This window comes from Amblyraja radiata, chromosome 8 (assembly GCF_010909765.2).
Source record: "Amblyraja radiata isolate CabotCenter1 chromosome 8, sAmbRad1.1.pri, whole genome shotgun sequence".
Taxonomy (NCBI): Eukaryota; Metazoa; Chordata; class Chondrichthyes; order Rajiformes; family Rajidae; genus Amblyraja; species Amblyraja radiata.
Genome location: NC_045963.1, coordinates 2,780,836 through 2,803,880, shown reverse-complemented (window position 1 = coordinate 2,803,880; position 23,045 = coordinate 2,780,836). Strand labels below are relative to the sequence as shown.

At 45.8% G+C, this 23,045-nt stretch overlaps 1 protein-coding gene across 3 annotated transcripts in view; it reads right to left on the bottom strand.

Moving 5' to 3' along the window:
- Positions 1 to 23,045, bottom strand: part of tiam2 (TIAM Rac1 associated GEF 2) — a 276,975-nt gene that overhangs the window by 88,142 nt on the left and 165,788 nt on the right. For all 3 annotated transcript variants that reach the window (XM_033025042.1, XM_033025044.1, XM_033025043.1), the window contains 3 exons: positions 12,433 to 12,618; positions 9,588 to 9,740; positions 5,306 to 5,464 (listed from right to left, as the gene is read on the bottom strand). In XM_033025042.1, the coding sequence (XP_032880933.1) occupies positions 5,306 to 5,464; positions 9,588 to 9,740; positions 12,433 to 12,618 (498 nt within the window). The remainder of the gene's footprint in view (positions 1 to 5,305; positions 5,465 to 9,587; positions 9,741 to 12,432; positions 12,619 to 23,045) is intronic.

Genomic DNA, 23,045 nt, shown 5'->3' with positions numbered 1-23,045 from the left:
TTGGCAGCAACACAGTCCTTAAAATTAAACGGCAATTTAACTTCTTTAGCTATCTTTTCATTCCCAACTTCCTTCCCCTTTTAAACTCCCCCACGTCAGTAGAGTTTAGTTTAGTTTATTGCCGCATGTATCGAGGTACAGTGTAAAGCTTTTGTTGCGTGCTATCCAGTCAGTAGAAAGACAATACATGATTACAATCGAGCCATTTACAATGTATAGATACATGATAAGGGAATAACGTTTAGTGCAAGGTAAAGCCAGCAAAGTCCGATCGAGGATAGTCAGAGTGTCATCAGTATGTGTCGGAAGGAACTGCAGATGCTGGTTTAAACCAAAGATAGACACAAAATGCTGGAGTAACTCAGCGGGCCAGGCAGCATCTCTGGAGAGAAATAATGGGTGATGTTTCGGGTCGAGACCCTTCTTTGACTGCTTTCTGGTTGTGGTAGGATGATTCAGTTGCCTGCTGTGGATGTAACGCAATGTGTCAAATGCCTCAGAGGAGGTGCACGTGAACCTCTGTCTCACCCGGGGTCCCTAGACAGGTGGTCAATGGACAGGTGTTACCTCATCTGCTGCATCCGGTGTTCCCGATGTGATCTGGCAGAGGCAGAGAGATGCCACCTGATAGCTGAGTTACTCCAGCACTTTGTGTCCTTTTTTGTTCACACGTGATCATAGCAGAATTAGGCCATTCGGCCCATCAAGTTTACTCCGACATTCTATCATGGCTGATCTATCTCTCCCTCCTGACCCCCTTCTCCTGCCTTCTCCCCATAACCCCTGACAGCCCATACTAATATAGAATTTATCTATCTCTGCCTTAAAAATATCCATTGACTGGGCCTCCACAGCCTTCTTGTAAACCAGCATCTGCATTTGCTTGTTTCCTCGCTATAACCATTCTGCCAATTCTCCCTGGATCCCATGCGACCTAACATTCCAGAGCAGCCTACCTTATCAACCGCCCTACAGAAGTCCATATCGACGACATCTAAGGCTTTGACTTAATCTTTTTGGTTACTTCTTCAAAAAGCTCACATTCGTAAGGCATGATCTCCCATGTATAAATATATGTTGACCATCCCTAATATGTTGCCCATCCCCGTCTATCCAAATACATATAGATCTTATCCCTCAGCATCCTCTCCAGAAACTTGCCCACCGCAGATGCTAAGCTCACTTGTCTATGGTTTCCAGGCTTTTCCTTGCAGTGTCTTCTTAAACATTTTCCGCACTCCAGTCTTCCAGCATCTCACGCATGTTTAGTTTAGTTTAGACATACAGCGCGGAAACAGGCCCTTCAGCCCACCGAGTCCACGCCGACTAGCGACTCACGCACACTAAAGGGCCTGTTCCACTTGCCGATTTTTTCTGCGACTGTTGCCGTCATATCAGCGAACATTTCAAAATCCAGCGGTGACAAAAAGTGTTTTTGCGACACTTGAAAAAACACGTCATCACGCCGCGTCACGCCACAAAATTTTCAGTGACCTGATATGTCAGTCAATGATGCCGGCAGTCGCCGAAAAAAATCGCCAAGTGGGACAGGCCCTTAAGACTATCCTACACACAATAGGGACAATTTTCAATTTTTATCAAAACTAATTAATCTACAAACCTGCACGTCTTTGGAGTGTGGGAGGAAAGAGGAGCACCCGGAGAATCTCAGAGAAAACAGGAGCATCTCCAAGAAAACCCGCGCAGGTCACGGGGAGAACGTACAAACTCCACACAGGCAGCATCCGTGCAGCAACTCCACCGCTGCACCACCGTGATGCCCCAAGAAGATTTGTGTATTGCAGCCAGGGCACGCGTAATTTCTTCTCCAGTTTCCCACAGTGACCTCGGATATATCTGCTCAGGCCCGGGAGATTTATCTACCCTCATACTCATTAGATGTTCAGCATTTCCTCGTCCGTATTGAGGGCGGACCTCAAAACATTTTTACTAACTGCCCCATGTTCCCCAGTCTTTGTGTCTTTCTCCGCGGTAAAAACATGAAAGACCTTGCAGAACTCCTGCCACTGCACACAGACATGTCAGTTGTGGTTGCTGAGGGGCTTTATTCCCAAAGCCGGGCTTTGCCCATCAGGATACTAATGGCAATGACCAGCCACCTTGTCTCCTCTTTCTCTTCTTGCATCCACTCTCCCTCCCCAACTTTCCCTTCTCAATCCTCCCAAGCAAAGATATGTTTAGTTTTATCAATGCTTGGAACATTGCAGTAGATTGAATGATAATTCAGCAAAAATGATTCAAACTAATGCAGACATTCAGGGCGGCATGGTGGTGCAGTGGTAGAGCTACTGCCTTACAGCACCAGAGACCCAGGTTCGATTCCGACTGCGGGTGCCTGTCTGTTTGAAGTTTGTATGTTCTCCCTGTGACCCGTGTTGGTATCTTTAAGAGCTCAGTTTAAATGGCTAAATTCTGCTCTTATCGCTTATGACCAGATTAAACGTTGGCAGATTTTTGGACGACACGGTGGCGTTGTGGATAAGCTACTATGTCACAGCGTCAGGGACCCGGGTTCGATCCCAACTACGGGTGCCTCTCTGAACGGAGTTTGCACGTTCTCCCCGTGACCGTGTGGGTTTTCTCCGAGATCTTCGGTTTCCTCCCACACTCCAAAGATGTGCAGGTTTATAGGTTAATTGGCTTGGTGTAAATGTAAAATTGTCCCAAGTGGTGTTAATGTGTGGGGATCGCTGGTCAGTGCGGACTCGGTGGGCCGAAAGGCCTGTTTCCGCGCCCTATCTCTAAACAAAACTAATTTCAAGCACAAATTACACCAAGCACAAATCAGCTAATTCTGCCTTTCAAGATTTCAAGATTCTTTAAATTTAAGTTTTTTTTGGGGGGGGAGGGAAGATATTAATAGGCATATTTTATTACTTCTTCAATAAAATTCTAACAATGCATTGTTCTGTTACAAGTAAATGACTGTAGTTTTTCATGTTGTTGTCAGTTATTTAATAACTGAGTTACTCCAGCTTTTTGTGTCTATTTCCCAGACACAGTTAAGTTTGGGGCTATGATGTATGGGAATATCATTTAAGGAACGCAGGGATAAGTGCTGGAATACAAGGCAGGCTGGTCAGCATCTGAAGAGAGAGAATCCCATCTATGGTTTCAAATGTCCACTCTGTAACCAGAACAGAGTACAAAACAACAATGGAACCATTCCAACCATACGGGCTGACATAACATCTTTCAAATGCTACAAAAAAACGTTAATGGTAGCATGTACCAAAATCTTTCAGTCCTTTGGATCAATATGTCACCCGAATTGTTACGTTTAGGTTTTAGTTCAGAGGTACAGCGCGGAAACAGGCCCTTCGGCCCACCGAGTCCATGCCGACCAGCGATCCCCACATATTAAAGGGCCTGTTCCACTTTCACAACCTAATTCACGACCTTTTTTACTCGTGGACATTTTCCATCATGCTAGAATAAAATGCCCCGACCTATTTGATGCCACGAGTACCTACGACTAACATCGCGACCTCCTACGACCTCGTGACGACCATGCTGCGAGTGCGAGTCAAGGGCAAACTCGGCAGAGGTGGTGAATTAGGTTGTGAAAGTGGGACAGGCCCTTAACACTATCCTACACCCACCAGGACCAATTTTTACATTTACCAAGCCAATTTACCTAGATACCTGCACGTCTTTGGAGTGTGGGAGGAAACCGGACATCTCGGAGAAAACCCATGCAGGTCACGGGGAGAACGTACAAACTCCGTACAGACAGCACCCGTAGTTGGGATCAAACCTGGGTCTGTGGCGCTGTAAGGCAGCAACTCTACCACTGCGCCACCGTGCCACACCTTTCGCAGTTTTATTCACAGCTGATGCCTGCTGAACTCTGATGTAACTGGTTACATTTGACATCTCCAGTTTCTTAATCAAGCAGCATAACTACCATTGTGAAATACATCGACTAGTATTTTTAAAGCAAGTTTATTTTAAAAAGCCAATTTGAAATGTTGTTGAATTAAGTTCTCACGATAATTTGTATGTATCGTTCTATGCAAAATAGTATGAACAGGAACTTCTCAATGAAAAATAATTAAAACTAGCACATCATTTGGGTGCAATTTGTGCTTGAATATTGAATTCCATTCAAATTGGAAAATCTCACTGCTTCTCTGTCAAAGTACCAAGCGTGGTAACTCAGGGCGGTCATGGTGGCGCAGCGGTAGAGTTGCTGCCTCACAGCGCTCGCAGCACCAGAGACCCGGGTTCGATCCCGACTACGGGTGCTGTCTGTACGGAGTTTGTATATTCTCCCGGTGACCTGCGTGGGTTTTCTCCGAGAGCTTTGGTTTCCTCCCACACTCCAAAGACGTACAGGTTTGTAGGTTAATTGGTTTGTAGGTTAATTGATATAAATGTGAAATTGTGTGTGTAGGATAGTGTTAGTGTGCACCGATCTCTGGTTGGTGTGGACTCGCTTCCGCGCTGTATTTCTAAACTAAACTAAACTCGGCTCATTTAAGATGCTAATACCAAAAACTTGCAAGTTGAATTTGCTAAGTACCATCAAAGACATATTGTTGCCATGGTGGGGTGACTGAGCTTTTATTTAATCCTCCCTGATGGGCAAGAAGAATATCATCACTGGGCTGCAGGGCATTATTCTGACTTGGTATAATGTCCATAATCAGAGCCAAAGTCTTAAAAGTGAAAATATCATAGAAGCAAGTCATATAACTTATAGAAACATATAAAGTTATAAAAGGACTGGACAAGCGAGATGCAGGAAAAATGATGGGGTGTCCAGAACCAGGGGCCACAGTCTAAAAATAAAGGGGAGGCCTTTTAAAACTGACATGAGAAAAATAAATTTCACCCAGACAGTTGTGAATTTGTGGAATTCTCTGCCACAGAAGACAGTAGAGGCCAATTCACTGGATGGATTTAAAAGAGAGTTACAGTAGATAGAGATCTAGGGGCGAGCAGAATCAAGGTATATGGGGAGAAGGCAGGCACGGGTTACTGATTGTGGATGATCAGCCATGAGCACAATGAATGGTGGTGCTGGCTCGAAGGGACAAATGGCCTCCCTCCTGCACCTATGTATGACTGACCTGGTCAATGAAATTCCTCGTATGTTGCAAAACATACTTGGCGAATAAAGTATGATTCTGATTCTATTTTCTATGTTTCTAACTAGCAATAAGTCATGCTCAACATTTCACCTGAAGAGATGAGAATGGAAGAATAAAGTAAAAACACATTTAGGCACAGCACTTTTGCAAGTTTATATACAATTATTTTCTCTCAAAAGGTAAAATACCTTGCAAGCCATAATCAGCACATCTTCCACTGTCTGATCATTCTTAATGGCGATGATCGCTGCCTGGTTGTTGGGGAAGCAGACTCGAGCTGTACACTCTGAAGAGCAGTCCCAGACCGAAGCTGGAAAATGCACGTTTGTCGATCCATCAAGCTCATGCTGAAATAAAGTTAATGTCAATTAACTACAAGTTAACTTATGTTCATTTTCTATGATCGAATATTCCAAACAAGGTGTGGCACGGTGGCGCAGCGGTAGAGTTGCTTCCTTACAACGAATGCAGCGCCAGAGACCCGGGTTCGATCCTGACTCTGGGTGCTGTCTGCACGGAGTTTGCACGTTCTCCCCGTGACCCGCGTGGGTTTTCTCCAAGATCATCCGTTTCCTCCCACACTCCAAAGACGTACAGATTTGTAGGTTAATTGGCATGGCATGAATGTGAAATTGTCCCTGGTGTGTGTAGGATAGTGTTAGTGTGCGGGGATCGCTGGTCGGCGCGGACTCAGTGGGCTGAAGGGCCTGTTTCTGCGCTGTATCTCTAAACCAAACTAAACTAAACATTCCAGAACACATTTAATGCTGTGATTTCTAAATGGTCGGCATAGCTCTGTGTGTGGAAATATAGTCAGCATGATTTATTCGATGGAAAACAAACCCCACGAATTTGATGTTTTTTTTAAAGAGGTGACTACGAGGATTGACGAGGGCTGGGTGGTGGACCGTATCACAGACCACACACACTCGATCCTCCAAGGCCTACTGGAACTCTGTGTTGCTAACCATTTTAACTCTTCTTCCAATTCCCACACTGATCTTTCTGTCTTAGGCCTCCTCCATCGCCAGAGTGAGGCCACACACGTCCTTCCACAAACCCACCACGCTCTGTGCAAAAATGTTGCCCCTCAGTTTCCTATTAAACCTTTCCCCCTCAACTTAAACCCAAGTCCCCTGGCTCTTGATTCCCCTACACTGTGTAAAAGACTGCATTTAAACTAACTACTCCCCTCATGATGTTGTACACCTCTGTAAGATCAACCCTCATCCTCCTGCGCTCCAAGGAAGAAAGTGCTGGCCTGCCCAATCTCTCCCTATAGCTCAGGCCCTCAAGGCCTGGCAACATCCTCATAAATCTTCTATGCACTCTTTCCTGCTTAGCATAATCTTTTGTCGAAGGAGGGTCTCGACCCGAAACATCACCCATTCCTTCTGTCCAGAGATGCTGCCTGTCCCGCTGAGTTACTCCAGCATTTTGTGTCTATCTTTCCCGTAGCAGGGTGACCAGACTTGAACACGGCACTCCAAACGTGGCCTCACCGTGTCTTTTACTCCAGCGCTTGATGTCTGTTTTACTTAGCACACGAGAGTTCAATGCAAGTCCCTGATAACAGAATAACCCAGGTGGCAATGCTAGAGTTCGCGTTATAACCCAAGCAGCCGTGATCTTATTAAATGATGTTAACACTTGATGGGGGATAAGTGGTGTACAACTGTTTCCTATTTAACTTGGAAAGGGTACAGAGAAGATTCAAAACATCTTTTGCAGTTTTGTAGTATTCAAAACTACATTTAGAATATTGTAGGTAGCCAAAAATGATGGAGAAACTCAGCAGGTGAGGCAGCATCTATGGAGCAAAGGAAATAGGCAACGTTTCGGGTCGAAACCCTTCTTCAGACTGATGTGAGAGTGGGGGGGGGGGGGGGGGTGAGGGGGCAGGAAGAAGAAAGGAAGAGGTGGAGCCAGTGGGCTGAGGGAGAGCTGAGAAGGGGAGGAGAAAGTAAGGACTACCTGAAAATAGAGAAGTCAATGTTCATACCGCTGGGGTGTAAACTGCCCAAGCGAAATATGAGGTGCTGCTCCTCCTCGTTAGAATATTGTGTTTCGTTCTGGGCACCATGTTATAGGAAAGATATTGTCAAGCTGGAAAGGGTTCAGAAAAGATTTACGAGGATGTTGCCAGGACTAGAGGGTGTGAGCTATAGGGAGAGGTTGAGTAGGCTGGGTCTCTATTCCATGGAGCGCAGGAGGATGAGGTGCATAAAATCAGGAGACGAATAGATCGGGTGGATGCACAGACTCTCTTGTCCAGAGTAGGGGAATCGAGGACCAGACGACATAGGTTCAAGGTGAAGTGGAAAAGATTTAATAGGAATCTGAAGGGTAACTTTTTCACACAAAGGGTGATGGGTGTATGGAACAAGCTGCCAGAGGAGGTAGTTGAAGCTGGCACTATCCCAATGTTTAACAGTTAGACAGGTACATGGATAGGACAGGTTTGGAGGGATATGGGCCAAATGCGGGCAGGTGGGACTGGTGTAGCTGGGGCATGTTGGCTGGTGTGGGCAAGTTGGGCCGAAGGGCCTGTTTCCACACTGTATCACTCTATGACTATCTCATATCAGTAAATGGTGATTATAATATGAATTTTCTACAGCCAACAGACCACATAAGTTGTTTACAATATATATCTCATGGGGCGAAGGCTCACAGACAAAAATAGACCTACTCTAGATTTAGGCATCAATGGAACAGAAATATATCTACAATAACTGTAAAGTAGCATTCTATTTGGCAAAAGTATATTCCCTATTTTAATGTGTTGCAGTTTACAAACTTTTATTGTTATTTAAATTAAAGGTCTGTTATACATTAAACATATATGTATTTTCATTGAACCCGACATGTGGTTATAAAACCAACACACTTTCAGCTAAAGGTGACATAAAATACTGGAGTAACTCAGCGGGTCAGGCAGCATCTCTGGAGATTAGGAATAGGCGACGTTTTTGCTGGAGGCCCTACTTCAGACTGAGAGACGGGGGAAAGGGAAACAAGAGATATTGATGGTGATGTGGAGAGATATATCTCTCCACATCACCATCAATATCTCTTGTTTCCGAATGTCCGAATGTTCTTTCCCATATTTGTGTCTGTGCCTGCCAAACTATATCCCTTAGCCTCTTCATTCATTTGTTCTATAGAACAAATGAATGAAGAGGCTAAGGGATATAGTTTGGCAGGCACAGACACAAATATGGGAAAGAACATTCGGACATTCGGAAACTAAAAAGCGCTCGAATCAAATGTGAAAATCTCAATACACTACAAAAACTTTCATCATGACCTTCCTACAATTAAGACAGAATGCAAAGGTTTATAGATTGGTCACATTTTCTTCTCCTGCTTCCAAAACTTCACACAATTGTGCTAATTGTGGCACAGGGCAGTCTAGCCCACTGCTGCACTCCAAGATCCTGAAAGGATTGGAGCAGCAAAGGGAGGCGGATGGCTGCAGCACAGAAACTACAGCATTTAGTGCATTATTTATGCCAGGCACACGGGGTTAAAACCAGAGCCCTGATGTTTGAGGCAGATGACTAAACAATGAACAAAATATACTATGGTGCCAAATCTTCCAATTAAAGAACAAAGTGAACATGATCAGAACTCGAGAAAGCACCCAATCTGTTGATTCCATTAGCAATCTGGAACATCTGCCTAAACAACAGTTTCTGCCATAGCATCTTTTTGTTCCCTATCTCTCTACATCACCGTCAATATCTCTCGTTTCCCTTTCCCCTGACTCTCAGTCTAAAGAAAGGTCACCTATTCATTTTCTCCAGAGATGCTCTGACCCACTGTTACTCCAGTTTTTAGTGATTATCTTCGGTTTAAACCAGCATCTGCAGTTCCTTCCGACTCAAAATATATTTTTCTGATTTGCTCTTGATGCAAACCAGGATAGCAACACAGGCCTGCTCAGCCATTCAGTAAGATTGATGCCAATCACACAACTCAGGATTCCCAATTTAATATTACTGTGGGAATATTATCACCAGACAAACAGCACCCGTGCAATGTAACATCTCAACAAAATCTCCTCAAAAGACAATTAATTGGCGCAGTGGTAGAATTGGTTCGATCCCGACTATGGGTGCTGTCTGTACGGAGTTTGTACGTTCTCCCCGTGACGAGTTTTCTCCGGGTGCTCCGGATTCCTCCCACACTCCAAAGACGTACAAGTTTGTAGGTTAATTGGCTTGGTGTAAATGTTTTTTAAAAAAATCATTCCGTGTGTGTGTGTGTGTGTGTGTGTGTGTGTGTGTGTGTGTGTGTGTGGTAGTGTTAATGTGCGGGGATCGCTGGTCAGTGCGGACTCGGTGGGCCGAAGGGCCTGTTTCCCCGCTGTATCTCTAAACTAAGCAAGACATGTGAGATTAATTATACAAATAACAACTCATTAAATAGTACTCCACTTTCTCTGTTCTAAAAAGTTGGACATGCCTGCATAATCGGTGGGCCTTTTTCTTTTTCTTTCCCCTTTCTTCCCAGATCGTCCAATCCCTTCAACGATGAAAAGATGCCCTTTTTGCTTCTTATCCGTTGTGACAAGGACAGCGTTCTTTTTCTGAGCATAGCTTCATCCCTGGAACAATTCTTCAAAGGAAAACAGACTATGTGATCATTTGCTTTCAACATCCACAGAAAATGATATGTGCTTCTTTGCAACTCTGATTGTTTAAAAGCTTCTGTATCGTTTCTAGTTCAGTGTATTTGCCAAACAGAAATATACAAATGTGTTAAAAATCATGAGAGGAATAGATCGGGTGGATGCGCAGAGTCTCTTGCCCAGAGTTAGGGGGATCGAGGACCAAAGAACAGAGGTTTAAGGTGAAGGGGAAAAGATTTAATCAGAATATGCAGGGGGTACCTTTTCCACACAAAGGGTGGTGGGTGTATGGAACAAGCTGCCAGAGGAGGTAGTTGAGGCAGGGACTATCCCAACGTTTACGAAACATAGATCAGACAGGTTTGGAGGGATATGGGGAGGTCCCTGCCCATTTGAGGAAGGACATCCTTGTGATTGAGGCAGTGCAGCGTAGGTTCACGAGATTGATCCCTGGGATGGCGGGACTGTCATATGAGGAAAGATTGAAAAGACTAGGCTTGGATTCACTGGAGTTTAGAAGGATGAGGGGGATCTTATAGAAACAGATAAAATTATAAAAGGACTAGACAAGCTAGATGCAGGGAAAATGTTCCCAATGTTGGGCAAGTCCAGAACCAGGGGCCACAGTCTTAGAATAAAGGGGAGGTCATTTCAGACTGAGGTGAGAAAAAACCTTTTCACCCAGAGAGTTGTGAATTTATGGAATTCCCTGCCACAGAGGGCAGTGGAGGCCAAATCACTGGATGGATTTAAGAGAGAGTTAGATAGAGCTCTAGGGGCTAGTGGAGTCAAGGGATATGGGGAGAAGGCAGGCACGGGTTATTGATAGGGGACGATCAGCCATGATCCCAATGAATGGCGGTGCTGGCTCGAAGGGCCGAATGGCCTCCTCCTGCACCTATTTTCTATGTTTCTATGGGCCAAACGCAGGCGGATGGGACTGGTGTAGCTGGGACATGTTGGCCGGTGTGGGCAAGTTGGGCCGAAGGTCCTGTTTCCACGCTGTATCACTCTATGCCTTTGAAATGTCATTAACCAATTTGAATGATTAAAATTTTAAAGCAATGGTACACAAAAACTTGTGATTCTCATATCCTGCTCACACTGACAGTTACACAGAAGGGGTCAAGCTCGGTAAAGTTATCAATGATTCATAATATTGATGCAAAAGTTGATGATCAAAATTAAGATCGGAAATTGATTATATTAGGAGTACCATTAGGACCTATATTCAGATGCTTTAAACTATTGCATTCATTATTATCGTCAACCCAAACAGGTCAGAACAGCCATTTTACAAACAACTGAATTTAGCGTTTTGTGGAATCATTCAATGTTATAGCCCACGGGATGGCTTCAACACCCCTTGTGAATGTGCTTACATTTAGCCAGAGCTGTGTTTCTGCAAATGTTGACCCTTGGACATTGATGGTAGGTTACTTGGTGATGGCCCCGTCTTTAAGGGTAAGTAAATATACACTCTCTATTGGATGTTGGTCATTCCTGGCATTCCTATGGCTTGCCACTTATCAGCCCAAGTCAAAACGTTATCTGGGCCTTGCTGCAGACAGACATGGGCCACCTCACTTCAATTATTAGTCAATATCCGTACTTCCACCCGAGTGCTGGAAAGAAGGACATTAGTGAAGCTTTGGTCTTGGACACTGCCCAGGTGATCTGCTGTAATAATGATCTGGGTTTGGGAGGTTGAACGCTGGACAAACACAACCATCGTCTGCTGTGTGACGTGTTGCTTCCAACCACTGAAGGCCTCCTTTCTCTTTGACAGCACTAACTTTGGCTTACGCAATGCAGCTTGAATTCTAGGGCAGTCACTCTCATCTCACTGCGGCATGGTGGCACAGCGGTAGAGTTGCTGCCATACAGCGTCGGATACCCAGGTTTGATGTCGACTATGGGTGCTGTCTGTACGGAGTTTGTACGTTCTCCCCGCGACTTGCGTGGGTTTTCTCAGGGATCTTCGGTTTCCTCCCACACTCCAAAGACGTACAGGTTTGTAGGTTAATTGGCTTGGTGTAAGTGTAAATTGTCCCTGGTGTGTGTAGGATAGTGTTAGTGTGCGGGGATCGCTGGTTGGTGTGGACTCGGTGGGCCAAAGGGCTTGTTTCCGCGCTGTATCTCTAAACTATTAACTCTAAAAACTATAAAAGGACTGGACAAGCTAGATGCAGGAAAAATGGTCCCAATGTTGGGCGAGTCCAGAACCAGGGGCCACACTTAGAATAAAGGGGAGGCCATTTAAGACTGAGGTGAGAAAAAACTTTTTCACCCAGAAAGTTGTGAATTTGTGGAATTCCTTGCCACAGATGGCAGTGGAGGCCAAATCACTGGATGGATTTAAGAGAGAGTTAGATAGAGCTCTAGGGGCTAGTGAAATCAAGGGATATGGGGAGAAGGCAGGCACGGGTTATTGATTGGAGACGATCAGCCATGATCAGCGGTGCTGGCTCGAAGGGCCGAATGGCCTCCTCCTGCACCTGTTTTCTATCTTTCTATGTAAACTCGGTGAATATTTGGATAAATGCTGTGATGAATCTTTGAACAGTGGGAGCGGGTTATTGGAGTGAAGCACAGTGTAACATATTCCACTATAGATTGTGTACAAGTGTTTGGTGATGACTTAATGGACAGAGAGCTGTGGGAACAAGTTATCCTTACCAGAGCATGAAAGGAGGAGACGGAGAAGATGCCCAGCCTGCTAAGTGCCAGCTTGGAAGGCCGGCTGGCTGCTGCAAGGAGACTCTTGGGATTGGGCAGCTCACCACCTTGCAGGCTGGCCAGGTAGCAGCGCATCCGAAACAGGTCCACGTTAAACTTCTCCAGGTTGTGCTCCCACTGCTGGATCTGGGTTTAAAGCATACAGTGGATTAAATTACCATATTGTCTAGTTCTCATGGCACTTTGGTTTGTACCATCAAGGGACCCCGCCGGTCCTTCCCGGTGAGACAGAGGTACACACGCACAGTTCAGTTGCTACCACAGCAGGCAACTGAATCATCCGACCACAACCAGAGAGCATTGCTCATCTACTATCTACATCATTGGTGACCCTCAGACTATCATTGATCGGACTTTGCTGGCTTTACCTTGCATTATACGTTATTCCCTTATCATGTATCTATACACTGTGAATGTAAATGGCTCGATTGTAATCATGCAGTGTCTTTCTGCTGACTGCATAGCACGCACCAAAAGATTTTCACTTTACCTCGGTACACGAGACAATAAACTAAACTCAATCATGGGAAAAATGACCTCCCATCTACCTCAGTGGAGAATTTTGAACTATCTTTCATCAGACTCTATTGGGCTATATCTTGTACTAAATGTTGTACCCTTCATCCTTATCTGGGTACTTGATTGTAATCATGCATAGTCTTTTCTTTGATAAACAAAAGCTTTTTGCTGTTCCTTGGTAAACGTGACAATAATAATCTACGCTAAACTAATGGAGGAAGAAATTGCTGGATGAATTGTTTTAACACAATTAGTGTGGCATCAAGTACCTTACCACAATGAACCTTGAGGCAGGAATCATTTGTAAATGTCACAGATATCCCCAGTATATTATCAGGCAGGGACAGACTGCAATATGTTATGCAGAAATTCCTTCATTACTGTAGTAATATTTCACCAGATTTTTAACTCAACATCAAACTTAGACCTTTGTCCCGCCCCCTCCCCTAACATCAGTCTGAAGAAGGGTCTCGACCTAAAATGTCACCCATTCCTTCTCTACAGAGATGCTGCCTCACCCGTTGAGCTACTCCAGCATTTTGTGTCTACCTTAAACTTATAGACCTCTCATAGAATCAAAATGCCAATTGCGACAGATTTCAATTCATACCTACCTACAATGTACAAAGCAAAGTCTGTTTTGACAGTGCGGAGAAAGGAACCCGCAGATGCTGGCTGACACCGAAGGTGGACAAAATGCTGGAGTAACTCAGCAGGACAGGCAGCATCTGTGGAGAGAAGGAATGGGGAACGCCACCCAATCCTTCTCTCCAGAGATACTGCCTGCCCCGCTGAGTTACTCCAGCATTTTGTGTCGATCTTCGGATTTTACAGCAATGAATTAGCAGCTTCTAGGTATCTTTTACATCAACAAGTCTCGGCACAGTGTGAGCACTTCCTTTGAGAAACTTGAAAGTAAAGCATTACATTTTTAAAAATATATTTGTGGCCGGCTTTTCCCACTTTATTGGAAAAGAACAGTACACCTGCTGGTAGATCTGCCACCTCACTTTTCCAGCGATATAGGTTAAATCCTGACCTCTGGTGTTGTCTACGTGAAGCTTGCACATTCTCTCTGCAACCCTGTGGATTTCCTGAGTGTTTAGTTTAGAAATACAGCGCGGAAACAGGCCCTTTGGCCCACTGGGTCCGCACATTAAAACCATCCTACACACACTAGGGACAATTTATATTTACACCTAGCCAATTAACCTTTAAACCTGATCTCGGAGGAAATCCTCGCGGTAACGGGGAGAAGGTACAAACTTCATACAGACAGGCACCCGTAGTCAGGATTGAACCTGGGTCTCTGGCGCTGTAAGGCTGTAGCTCTACCGCTACACCACCGTGTCACCCTGTTAAGAGCCATTCACAATGTTGCTGTTCTACACTCACTTATAGAGTAGGCAGCAATAGGTTTCCTCCCCTAACAAGCATAAATTAACTAGGTGGATTTAGACAATAGACATGACAGGAGTAGGCCATTTGGCCCTTCGAGCCAGCACCGCCATTCAATGTGATCATGGCTGATCATCCACAATCAGTACCCCGTTCCTGCCTTCTCCACATATCCCCTGACTCCGCTATTTTTAAGAGCCCTATCTAGCTCTCTCTTGAAAGCATCCAGAGAACCGGCCTCCATCGCCCTCTGAGGCAGAGAATTCCACAGACTCCCAACTCTCTGTGAGAAAAAGTGTTTCCTCGTCTCCGTTCTGAATGGCTTACCCCTTATTCTTAAACTGTGGCCCCTGGTTCTGGACTCCCCCAACATCGGGAACATGTTTCCTGCCTCTAGCGTGTCCAAACCCTTAACAATCTTATATGTTTCAATGACATAGCCTCTCATCCTTCTAAACTCCAGAGTGTACAAGCACAGCTGCTCCATTCTCTCAGCATATGACAGTCCCGCCATCCCGGGGATTAACCTTGTAAACCTACGCTGCACTCCCTCAATATCAAGAATGTCCTTCCTCAAATTAGGGGACCAAATCTGCACACAATACTCCAAGTGTGGTCTCACTAGGGCTCTGTACAACTGCAGAAGGACCTCTTTGCTCCTATATTCGATTCCTCTTGTTATAAAGGCCAACATGCCATTCGCTTTCTTCACTGCCTGCTGTACCTGCATGCTTACTTTCATAGACTGATGAACAAGGACCCCCAGATCCCGTTGTACTTCCCCTTTTCCCCACTTGACGCCATTTAGATAGTAATCTGCTTTCCTGTTTTTGCTACCAAAGTAGATAACCTCACATTTATCCGTATTAAACTTCATCTGCCATGCATCTGCCCACTCCCCCAACCTGTCCAAGTCACCCTGCATTCTCATAGCATCCTCCTAAAAAGATTTCCTAAAAAGATCTAAAAAGATTTTTATAACAACCAGTTATTTAATTCCAGATTTACTTAATTAATGAAATTAAATTCCTCAGGTGCTATGCCTGAACTATGTTTGAACTTGTGTCTCTGGGTCATCAATCCATGTATTTTACAAAGTTATCCAAACCCATCAAATGACATTACCAAATGTCAGCTTTCAAAGCTTATCGAAGGTGATGAGTTTCCATTTAACAATAAAAAAAACATGAACCTCAGAGCGTTATTTCAAACATCTCATTTGTTGAGGCTCTACTGGAATTAATGGTCTATTTAACATTGTGGAGAACAAAACGTCAGCTGAAGAACCAGAATGCAGAACTACCTTCCCACAAATGCATTCAGTTCCAATTGGATGCATGTTAACTGTTCTCAAATTGACCAGCAGGTGGAGCTGTCCAATGGACAATATTTAGTCACAATCAAACTGCTGGAGGAACTCGTAATACTGGAGTAAAGGGCCTGTCCCACTTAGGCGATTTTTTCGGAGACTGCTAGCGACTGTCACAGTCGTAGCAGGTCGCCGAAAAAGCGGCGACAGGACCCCCCTCCACGACAATGTCTACAACAAGCTACGACAACCTACCACCAAGCTACGGCAAGCTACCGACAACCGGCGACCCATTAGGACGTCCACCTACGACCACACCTACGACAAGCAACGACCCTGTCGGCGACAACTGAAGACAATTCAGTCCCACTGAGTTACTCCAGCATTTTGTATCTATCTTTGGTGTAAACCACTATCTGCAGTTTCTTCCTACACATTTTGTCTGCTGGAGGAACTCAGCAGGTCAGTCAGCATCTGCGGAGGGAATGGACAGGTGACATTTTGGGTCTAATACCTTCTTCAGACCGATAGGGCTGACAAAACTGGGAAAGAAAGGTGGGGCAGGGCAAAACCTCACAAGAGAAACACAAAAAAGCTGGAGTGACTCAGCGGGTCGGGCAGCATCGCTAGAGAGAAGGAATGGGTGAAGAAGGGGTCGAGACCCTTCTTTATACAGAGAGTCAGGGGAATGGGAAACCTTTCCCTCAACTCTCAATCTGAAGGGTCTTGACCCAAAACGTCGCCCATTCCTTCTCTCCAGAGATGTTGCCTGATCCGCTGAGTTACTCCAGCACTTTGTGTCTATCTTCGGTTGAAACCGGAATCTGCAGTTCCTTTCTACACATGATATCTTAGAAACCTCTGTAAAATCTGGAGGCTACTTGGTACCAATTCTAGTACTGGGTCTTTTCAGGGCAGTTCTATTCTGAATTCTCCCAATTTGGCTAGCCCTTGCTGTCTCCTCCCCTTCCTTAACCCTCTAGCTGTCTCCTCATACCCTCCCATCCGCCCACCCTCGGGCTCCTCCTCCTCCTCCTCCCCTTTTCCTTCTTTCTTTCCCCCCCCCCCCCCCCATCAGTCTGAAGAAGGGTTTCGGCCCGAAACGTCGCTTATTTCCTTCGCTCCATAGATGCTGCTGCACCCGCTGAGTTTCCCCAGCAATTTTGTGTACCTTCGATATTCCAGCATCTGCAGTTCCCTTTTGAACAGTTCTATTCTACAGTCTTGATGAGCAAGGTCTTTTTTAAAAATAATTTGACATTTAATTAAAAAGGAGAAACCAAGAGAGTTCAGGAATGACTTCCTTCCTCCTGTAGCACCTCTCGTCGGGCTCTCCCCTACCTCCCCCGACAATCGTGTCAGGGAAATGGGAACGTCACCATGTAACAGTTTGTTCTACCAAGATACACAAAGGCATCATTCATAATGCTGAGGGATATTATGTCTATATCCATGGCAAACAAGGTAGATGGAAAAAAGCTAACTCAATGAAAGCAAATAACACATCCGCTTTCTTCCTTCGGTAGGGAAAAAATTCTTCTAGTTTCAAACTGATTTGTTGATGTGTTTCATGCAGATTTTTAGTGTGTTCAAAATAATATTTGAATTTGAAAGAAAGATGCATTCTCGCTTAGCCAGTGCATACACTGAATAACATGCTCAATTATGGAGTACAGCACTATGCACTCCTTTAATGCAAAACAGGTTGCTTAGAACACAATAAAACTGGGTCTTAGCTACATTTTCTTCAAATGTAGTGTGCAAGGAACATATAGCCAACAGAACAATCTGCACGGTGGCACAGCGGTAGAGTTGCTGCCTTACAGCACCAGAGACCCGGGTTCAATCCTGACTACGGGTGCTGTCTGTACGGAGTTTGTACCTCCTCCCCCCGCGTGACCTGCGTGGGTTTTCTCCAAGAACTTTGGTTTCCTCCCACAAGCTAAAGACGTGCAGGTTCGTAGGGGAATTGGCTTGGTATAAATGTAAAAATCGTCCCTTGCGTGGGATAGTGTTAATGTGCGGGGATCGCTGGTCGGCGCGGAATCAGTCGGCCGAAGGACCTGTTTCTACATTGTGTCGCTAAACTAAACTGAAGAACAGGCCATTCGGTCTTTGGACTTGTGCCCCGATTCGATTAGGTTTTGACCAAACTGCTAAATAATTAATTCAAGATTATATTTGAATCTGTGTAAGAAGGAACTGCAGATGCTGGTTTAAACCATAGATACACACACAAAAAGCTGGAGTAACAGCAGGACAGGCAACATCTCTGGAGGGAAGGAATGGCTGACGTTTCAGGTCTGAAGAAGGGTCTCAGCCCGAAACGTTACCCATTCCTTCTTGTATTTGAATCTGATGTTTCTTACATTACTGCTGGCTAATGTGAGATTTATAGAAAACTGCCCAGTTACAAGTTCAACCGATTTAAAAACAATTCACAATACAGTAAACCCCCGCTATGATGGACTAGGGGAGAGGCTGAAGAATGGTGATCGTGTGCTACAACAGAGTACAGTGCTATCTCAGTCTGAAGAAGGGTCTCGACCCAAAACATCACCCATTCCTTCCCTCCAGAGATGCTGCCTGTCCCACTGAGTTACTCCAGCATTTCGTGTCGATCTTCAGTGTAAACCAGCATCTGCAGCTCCTTCCTTCCAGCACAGTTATAATTGCATAAGGAGCAGAAACAAATAACTGTAGTTGTCGGCTGATGCAGAAAAGGACACAAGTGCTGGAGGAGGGCCTGGAATCTAGGTGAGTTGGAGGACCTGGCCTGATGGGGGCCACGGGAGAGGAGAGGATCAGCGGACAATGTTCGTGGCCAGTGGGCGGCTGGAGTGCGGGTCAGTTGTTGTCGGTGGCGTTAGAAGAAGGGAGGTGCATGTGGGCCGGCGGTGGTGCCGGAAGGACCGGCTGGGAAGGCGGTGAGAAACGATGTGGGGGACATCTGGGGATGTGGCGCGAGCCTGGGCGGCGTGGTCAACCATCCATTATAACCATTATATAATCGATGGACTATTAATTCAAGAAGTCAGGCTCAGTCTACCCCACGACAGAAGGGAGTTTGATAGATGATTCTGATAAAGGGGGTTCACTACCAAGGGGCCAGTTGGCCTATTTGTGTTCATATTTTTAATGTCTTCAAATCAGCTTTCTGTGTTGCAATAGGAGGCAGCAGGACAGTTATCAACAACCAAGCAAGAATTTATGAAGCAAGGCAAGACAACTTGGGTCTGCATTCCCTGTAGTTTAGAAGAATGAAGGGAGACCTATTTTCTTCTCTCAAAAGGTAGTGAATGTCTGGAATTCTCTGCACTGATGGTGATGGGGACAGTTTTGTTCAGAGATATAGCGCGGAAACACGCCCGTCGGCACACCGCGTCTGCACCGATGTGTGATCCCGAACACCAACACTATCCTACACACATTAGGAACAATTATACATTTGTACCAAGCCAACTAACCTACAAACCTGCACGTCTTTGGAGTGCGGGAGGAAAACGAAGATCTCGGAGAAAACCCACGCGGGTCACGGGGAGAATGTACAAACTCTGTACAGGCAGCACCCGTAGTCGGGATCGAACCTGGGTCCGTGGCGCTGTAAAGCAGCAACTCTACCGCTGTGCCATCATGCTGCCCCATCTTAGTATTTGACTTAGTATTAGTATTTGAATGATTAAGGAATTGCACATTGTGGGGAACTGGAACAGAAGAGGACTTGAAGACAGCATATATCAGCCATGATCATGGTGAATGGACGACAGGCTTGAAGGGCTCCTATTTTCCACATGTTCTGGTGATTGGGCCCAGCGCAACGATAATTGAAATACTGTACTTTCAAATTTCCAAATGCTGTACGTCAAGAATTCTGCTTCTCATATTTGTAACTAAAAATAGCACGTTGTAAAATTCCAATTAGGTTGCAAATCCAATTAAGCATTAGATTAAAAAATGAACACAAAAAACAACTGCTGGAGACCACATTTGGCACGGTTGGCAGCACCCAAAAGAAAGGCAGGAGAATGGAGTTGAGAGGGAATGATAGGTCAGCGGAGAGGGAATGAATGGCCAAGTAGGTTTGAAGCGCTAATGGCTTAATTCTGCTCCTATCACTTAAGGGCCTGTCCCACGTGGCTGTCTTTCGCGCGCCATTTACACGACCTGGTAGCGGTGGGTAGCACGGGGACGGGCGCATGGAGTGGTGTGGAGGAGTGTGGACTTTACACGCCACCTGCCTGTCGCGTAACTGACGGGCAAAGTGGGACAGGCCCAAGACCCTGGCGCGACGCAACATCTCACCTCCAACAGCAGCAGAAGCAGGCAAATGATCGCCGAACTCAGCCTGGGGCTCACGGCCGTTGCGGATCCGGATCCGCCCCCACTTCTACTCCCAGAGCGGGGCCAATAAAATTGAAGATAGACACAAAATGCTGGAGTAACTCAGCGGGACCGGCGGCATCACTGGAGAGAAGCAATGGGTGACGTTTCGGGTCAAGACCCTTCTTTCAGACTGAAGAAGTCTCTACCCGAAACATCATCCATTCCTTCTCTCCAGAGATGCTGCCGGTCCCGCTGAGTTACTCCTGCATTTTGTGTCTATCTTCAAGTGACGTCACACGCTCCAGACGGCTGTGCGGGCGCATGTGCGGACACAGTCACTATCGGCCTGTCACGTAAATGACGGCCCAAGTGGGACAGGCCCTTTATGAACAGATTAAACGTTGGCAAATTGTTGGACGGCATGTTGGCATGTCCGCAGCTACTACCTTACAGCGTCAGGGACCCTGGTTCAATCCTGACTAAGGGAGTTTGCACGTTCTCCCCGTGACCATGTGGGTTTTCTCCGAGATCTTCAGTTTCCTCCCACACTCCATGAACCTACAAACACGTGCGGGTTTGTAGGTTCATTGGCTTGGTATAAATGTAAATTGTCCCTAGTTTGTGTAGGATAGTGTGAATGCGTGGGGATCCGTGCTGCATCTCTAAACTAAACCAAACTAAAATTTCTCCGTTCAAGAATGGAGTCACCTGTGAATGATGACAGGCGTGTGGACATTTGGCAGAGTCCATTTCATTAACATCCTCGGAAGAGCAATTCACAAAGGGGAAATTAAAATTTAATGTCGAATGTCAATTCAATATTTGTCCTTTCTCGGTTATAAATCCATTTTTGCAACGAGCAAATAACTGGAGTTTTGGTGTTTTGTGGAGTAATAATTTAGAGATTTCTAATATTAGAAATGAATGGAAGCTTGGGAGGCAGAGGTAGTCGAGAATAGATTGCATCGTAACAATACTTGCTTCAAATTTCAACATTCATCTGTAACTGTAATCACAGCCCATTGATCACATGTGGAGGACTGGTTTTTTTCTTGCTAGGCAAAATAAGCACTAATTAAACTATTCCCGTTTCCCAGCTCTGGGGCCAGAATGTGGCACTTTGCTCATCCCAGTCACCTCCACAATGCAATGAGGGCTTCTGTCTGATGCCTCTTGGGCATTAAGCTTCAGATCCCATTCATTTCCTTTACTCCATTCTAATCCCTTTGCCACCTATGTGTTCTAGTTTTTTTATTTCTTCGCTAAGGGAAAGATGTCTTTCCAGTTGTCGAGAGTTTTCAATTTACATGCCTCAAACAAGGTCCCTTGCACTCTCCTTTAACCCAAACCACCCAGTCAGCTAGTCCTCCTTCATTACTATAAATCATCAGCCCAGCAATCCCCTGGTTCTAACACATAACATCATTCAGGTGAGGCAGAGGTTTACTTGCACCTCCTCCAACCTCATCTACTGTATCTGCTGCTCAAGGTGTGGACTCTTATACATCGGCGAGACCAAACATAGACTGGGCGATCATTTTGCCGAACACCTTTGCTCAGTCCGTCCACGCCTACCTGATCTCCCGGTTGCCAAACACTTTAATTCTCCTTCCCATTCCTACACTGACCTTTCTGTCCTGGGCCTCCTCCATTGTCAGAGTGAGGCCACATGCAAATCGGTGGAACAGCACCTCATATTTCGCTTGGGCAGCTTACACCCCAGCAGTACGAGTATTACTTTAACATCAAGTAACCCTTGCATCCCCCCCCCCCCCCCACCGTTTAAATCCACCAACAAATACAAGCATCTACTCATCTTCAACAACTTTGCGACTTTATAGGTATCCATGGATTTGTTCATAGACCGCCCTCTATTTTTTAGATCTTCAGCATCTTCCCATTCCCACTGTACAATGCCCGGAGCAATCCACTTAATACGTCTCCTCATTGATTTGAATTTTTTTTGTCATTTTTTTCTTGATCTGCCCAAACACTATATTTAATTGTGTAGGAAGGAACTGCAGATGCTGGTTTACACCGAAGATAAGAAACAAAATGCTGGAGTAACTCAGCGGGACAGGCAGCATCCCTGGAGAGAAGGAATAGGTGACGTTTTGGATCGAGACCGATTCAGTCTGAAGAAGCATCTCGACACAAAACCTCACCCATTCTTTCCCTCCAGAGACTGAATCAGTCTGAAGAAGGGTCTCGACCCGAAACGTCACCCATTCCTTCTCTCCAGAGATGCTGCCTGTCCCACTGAGTTAAGGCCCTGTCCCACTTACGTGTCCTTGGCACGCAAATTACGCGACCTCGTCATCGCGTTGAGGCGCACGGGCGTTGTGGCCTCGCGGGGCCCGTCCCACTGAGAAGCGCGGAGGGGTATGGAGTTGTGCACGGTTTCGCGCGGCGCTCCGAAATTTTGTAGCGAACAAAATCTTCGCGCACCACCGGCCTGTCGCGTAACTGACGGCCAAAGTGGGACAGGCCCAAGACCCTGGCGTGACGCAACATCTCACCTCCAACAGCAGCAGAAGCAGGCAAACGATCGCTGAGCTCGGCCTGGGGCTCACGGCCGTTGCGGTCCGGATCCGCCCCCACTCCTACTCCCAGAGCGGGGCCAAGAAAATTGAAGATAGACACAAAATGCAGGAGTAACTCAGCGGGACCGGCAGCATCTCTGGAGAGAAGCAATGGGTGACGTTTCGGGTCAAGACCCTTCTTTCAGACTGAAGAAGAGTCTCGACCCGAAACATCACCCATTGCTTCTCTCCAGAGATGCTGCCGGTCCCGCTGAGTTACTCCAGCATTTTGTGTCTCTCTTCAAATGACGTCACACGCTCCAGACCGCTTTGCGGGCGCATGAAGTCGCGCGCGACCTTCGCAGGACTGTCGCGCCTCAACGCGACCACGAGGTCGCGTAATTAGCGTGCCAAGGACACGTAAGTGGGACAGGGGCTTTACTCCAGCATTTTGTGTCTATCTTCGGTTTAAACCAGCATCT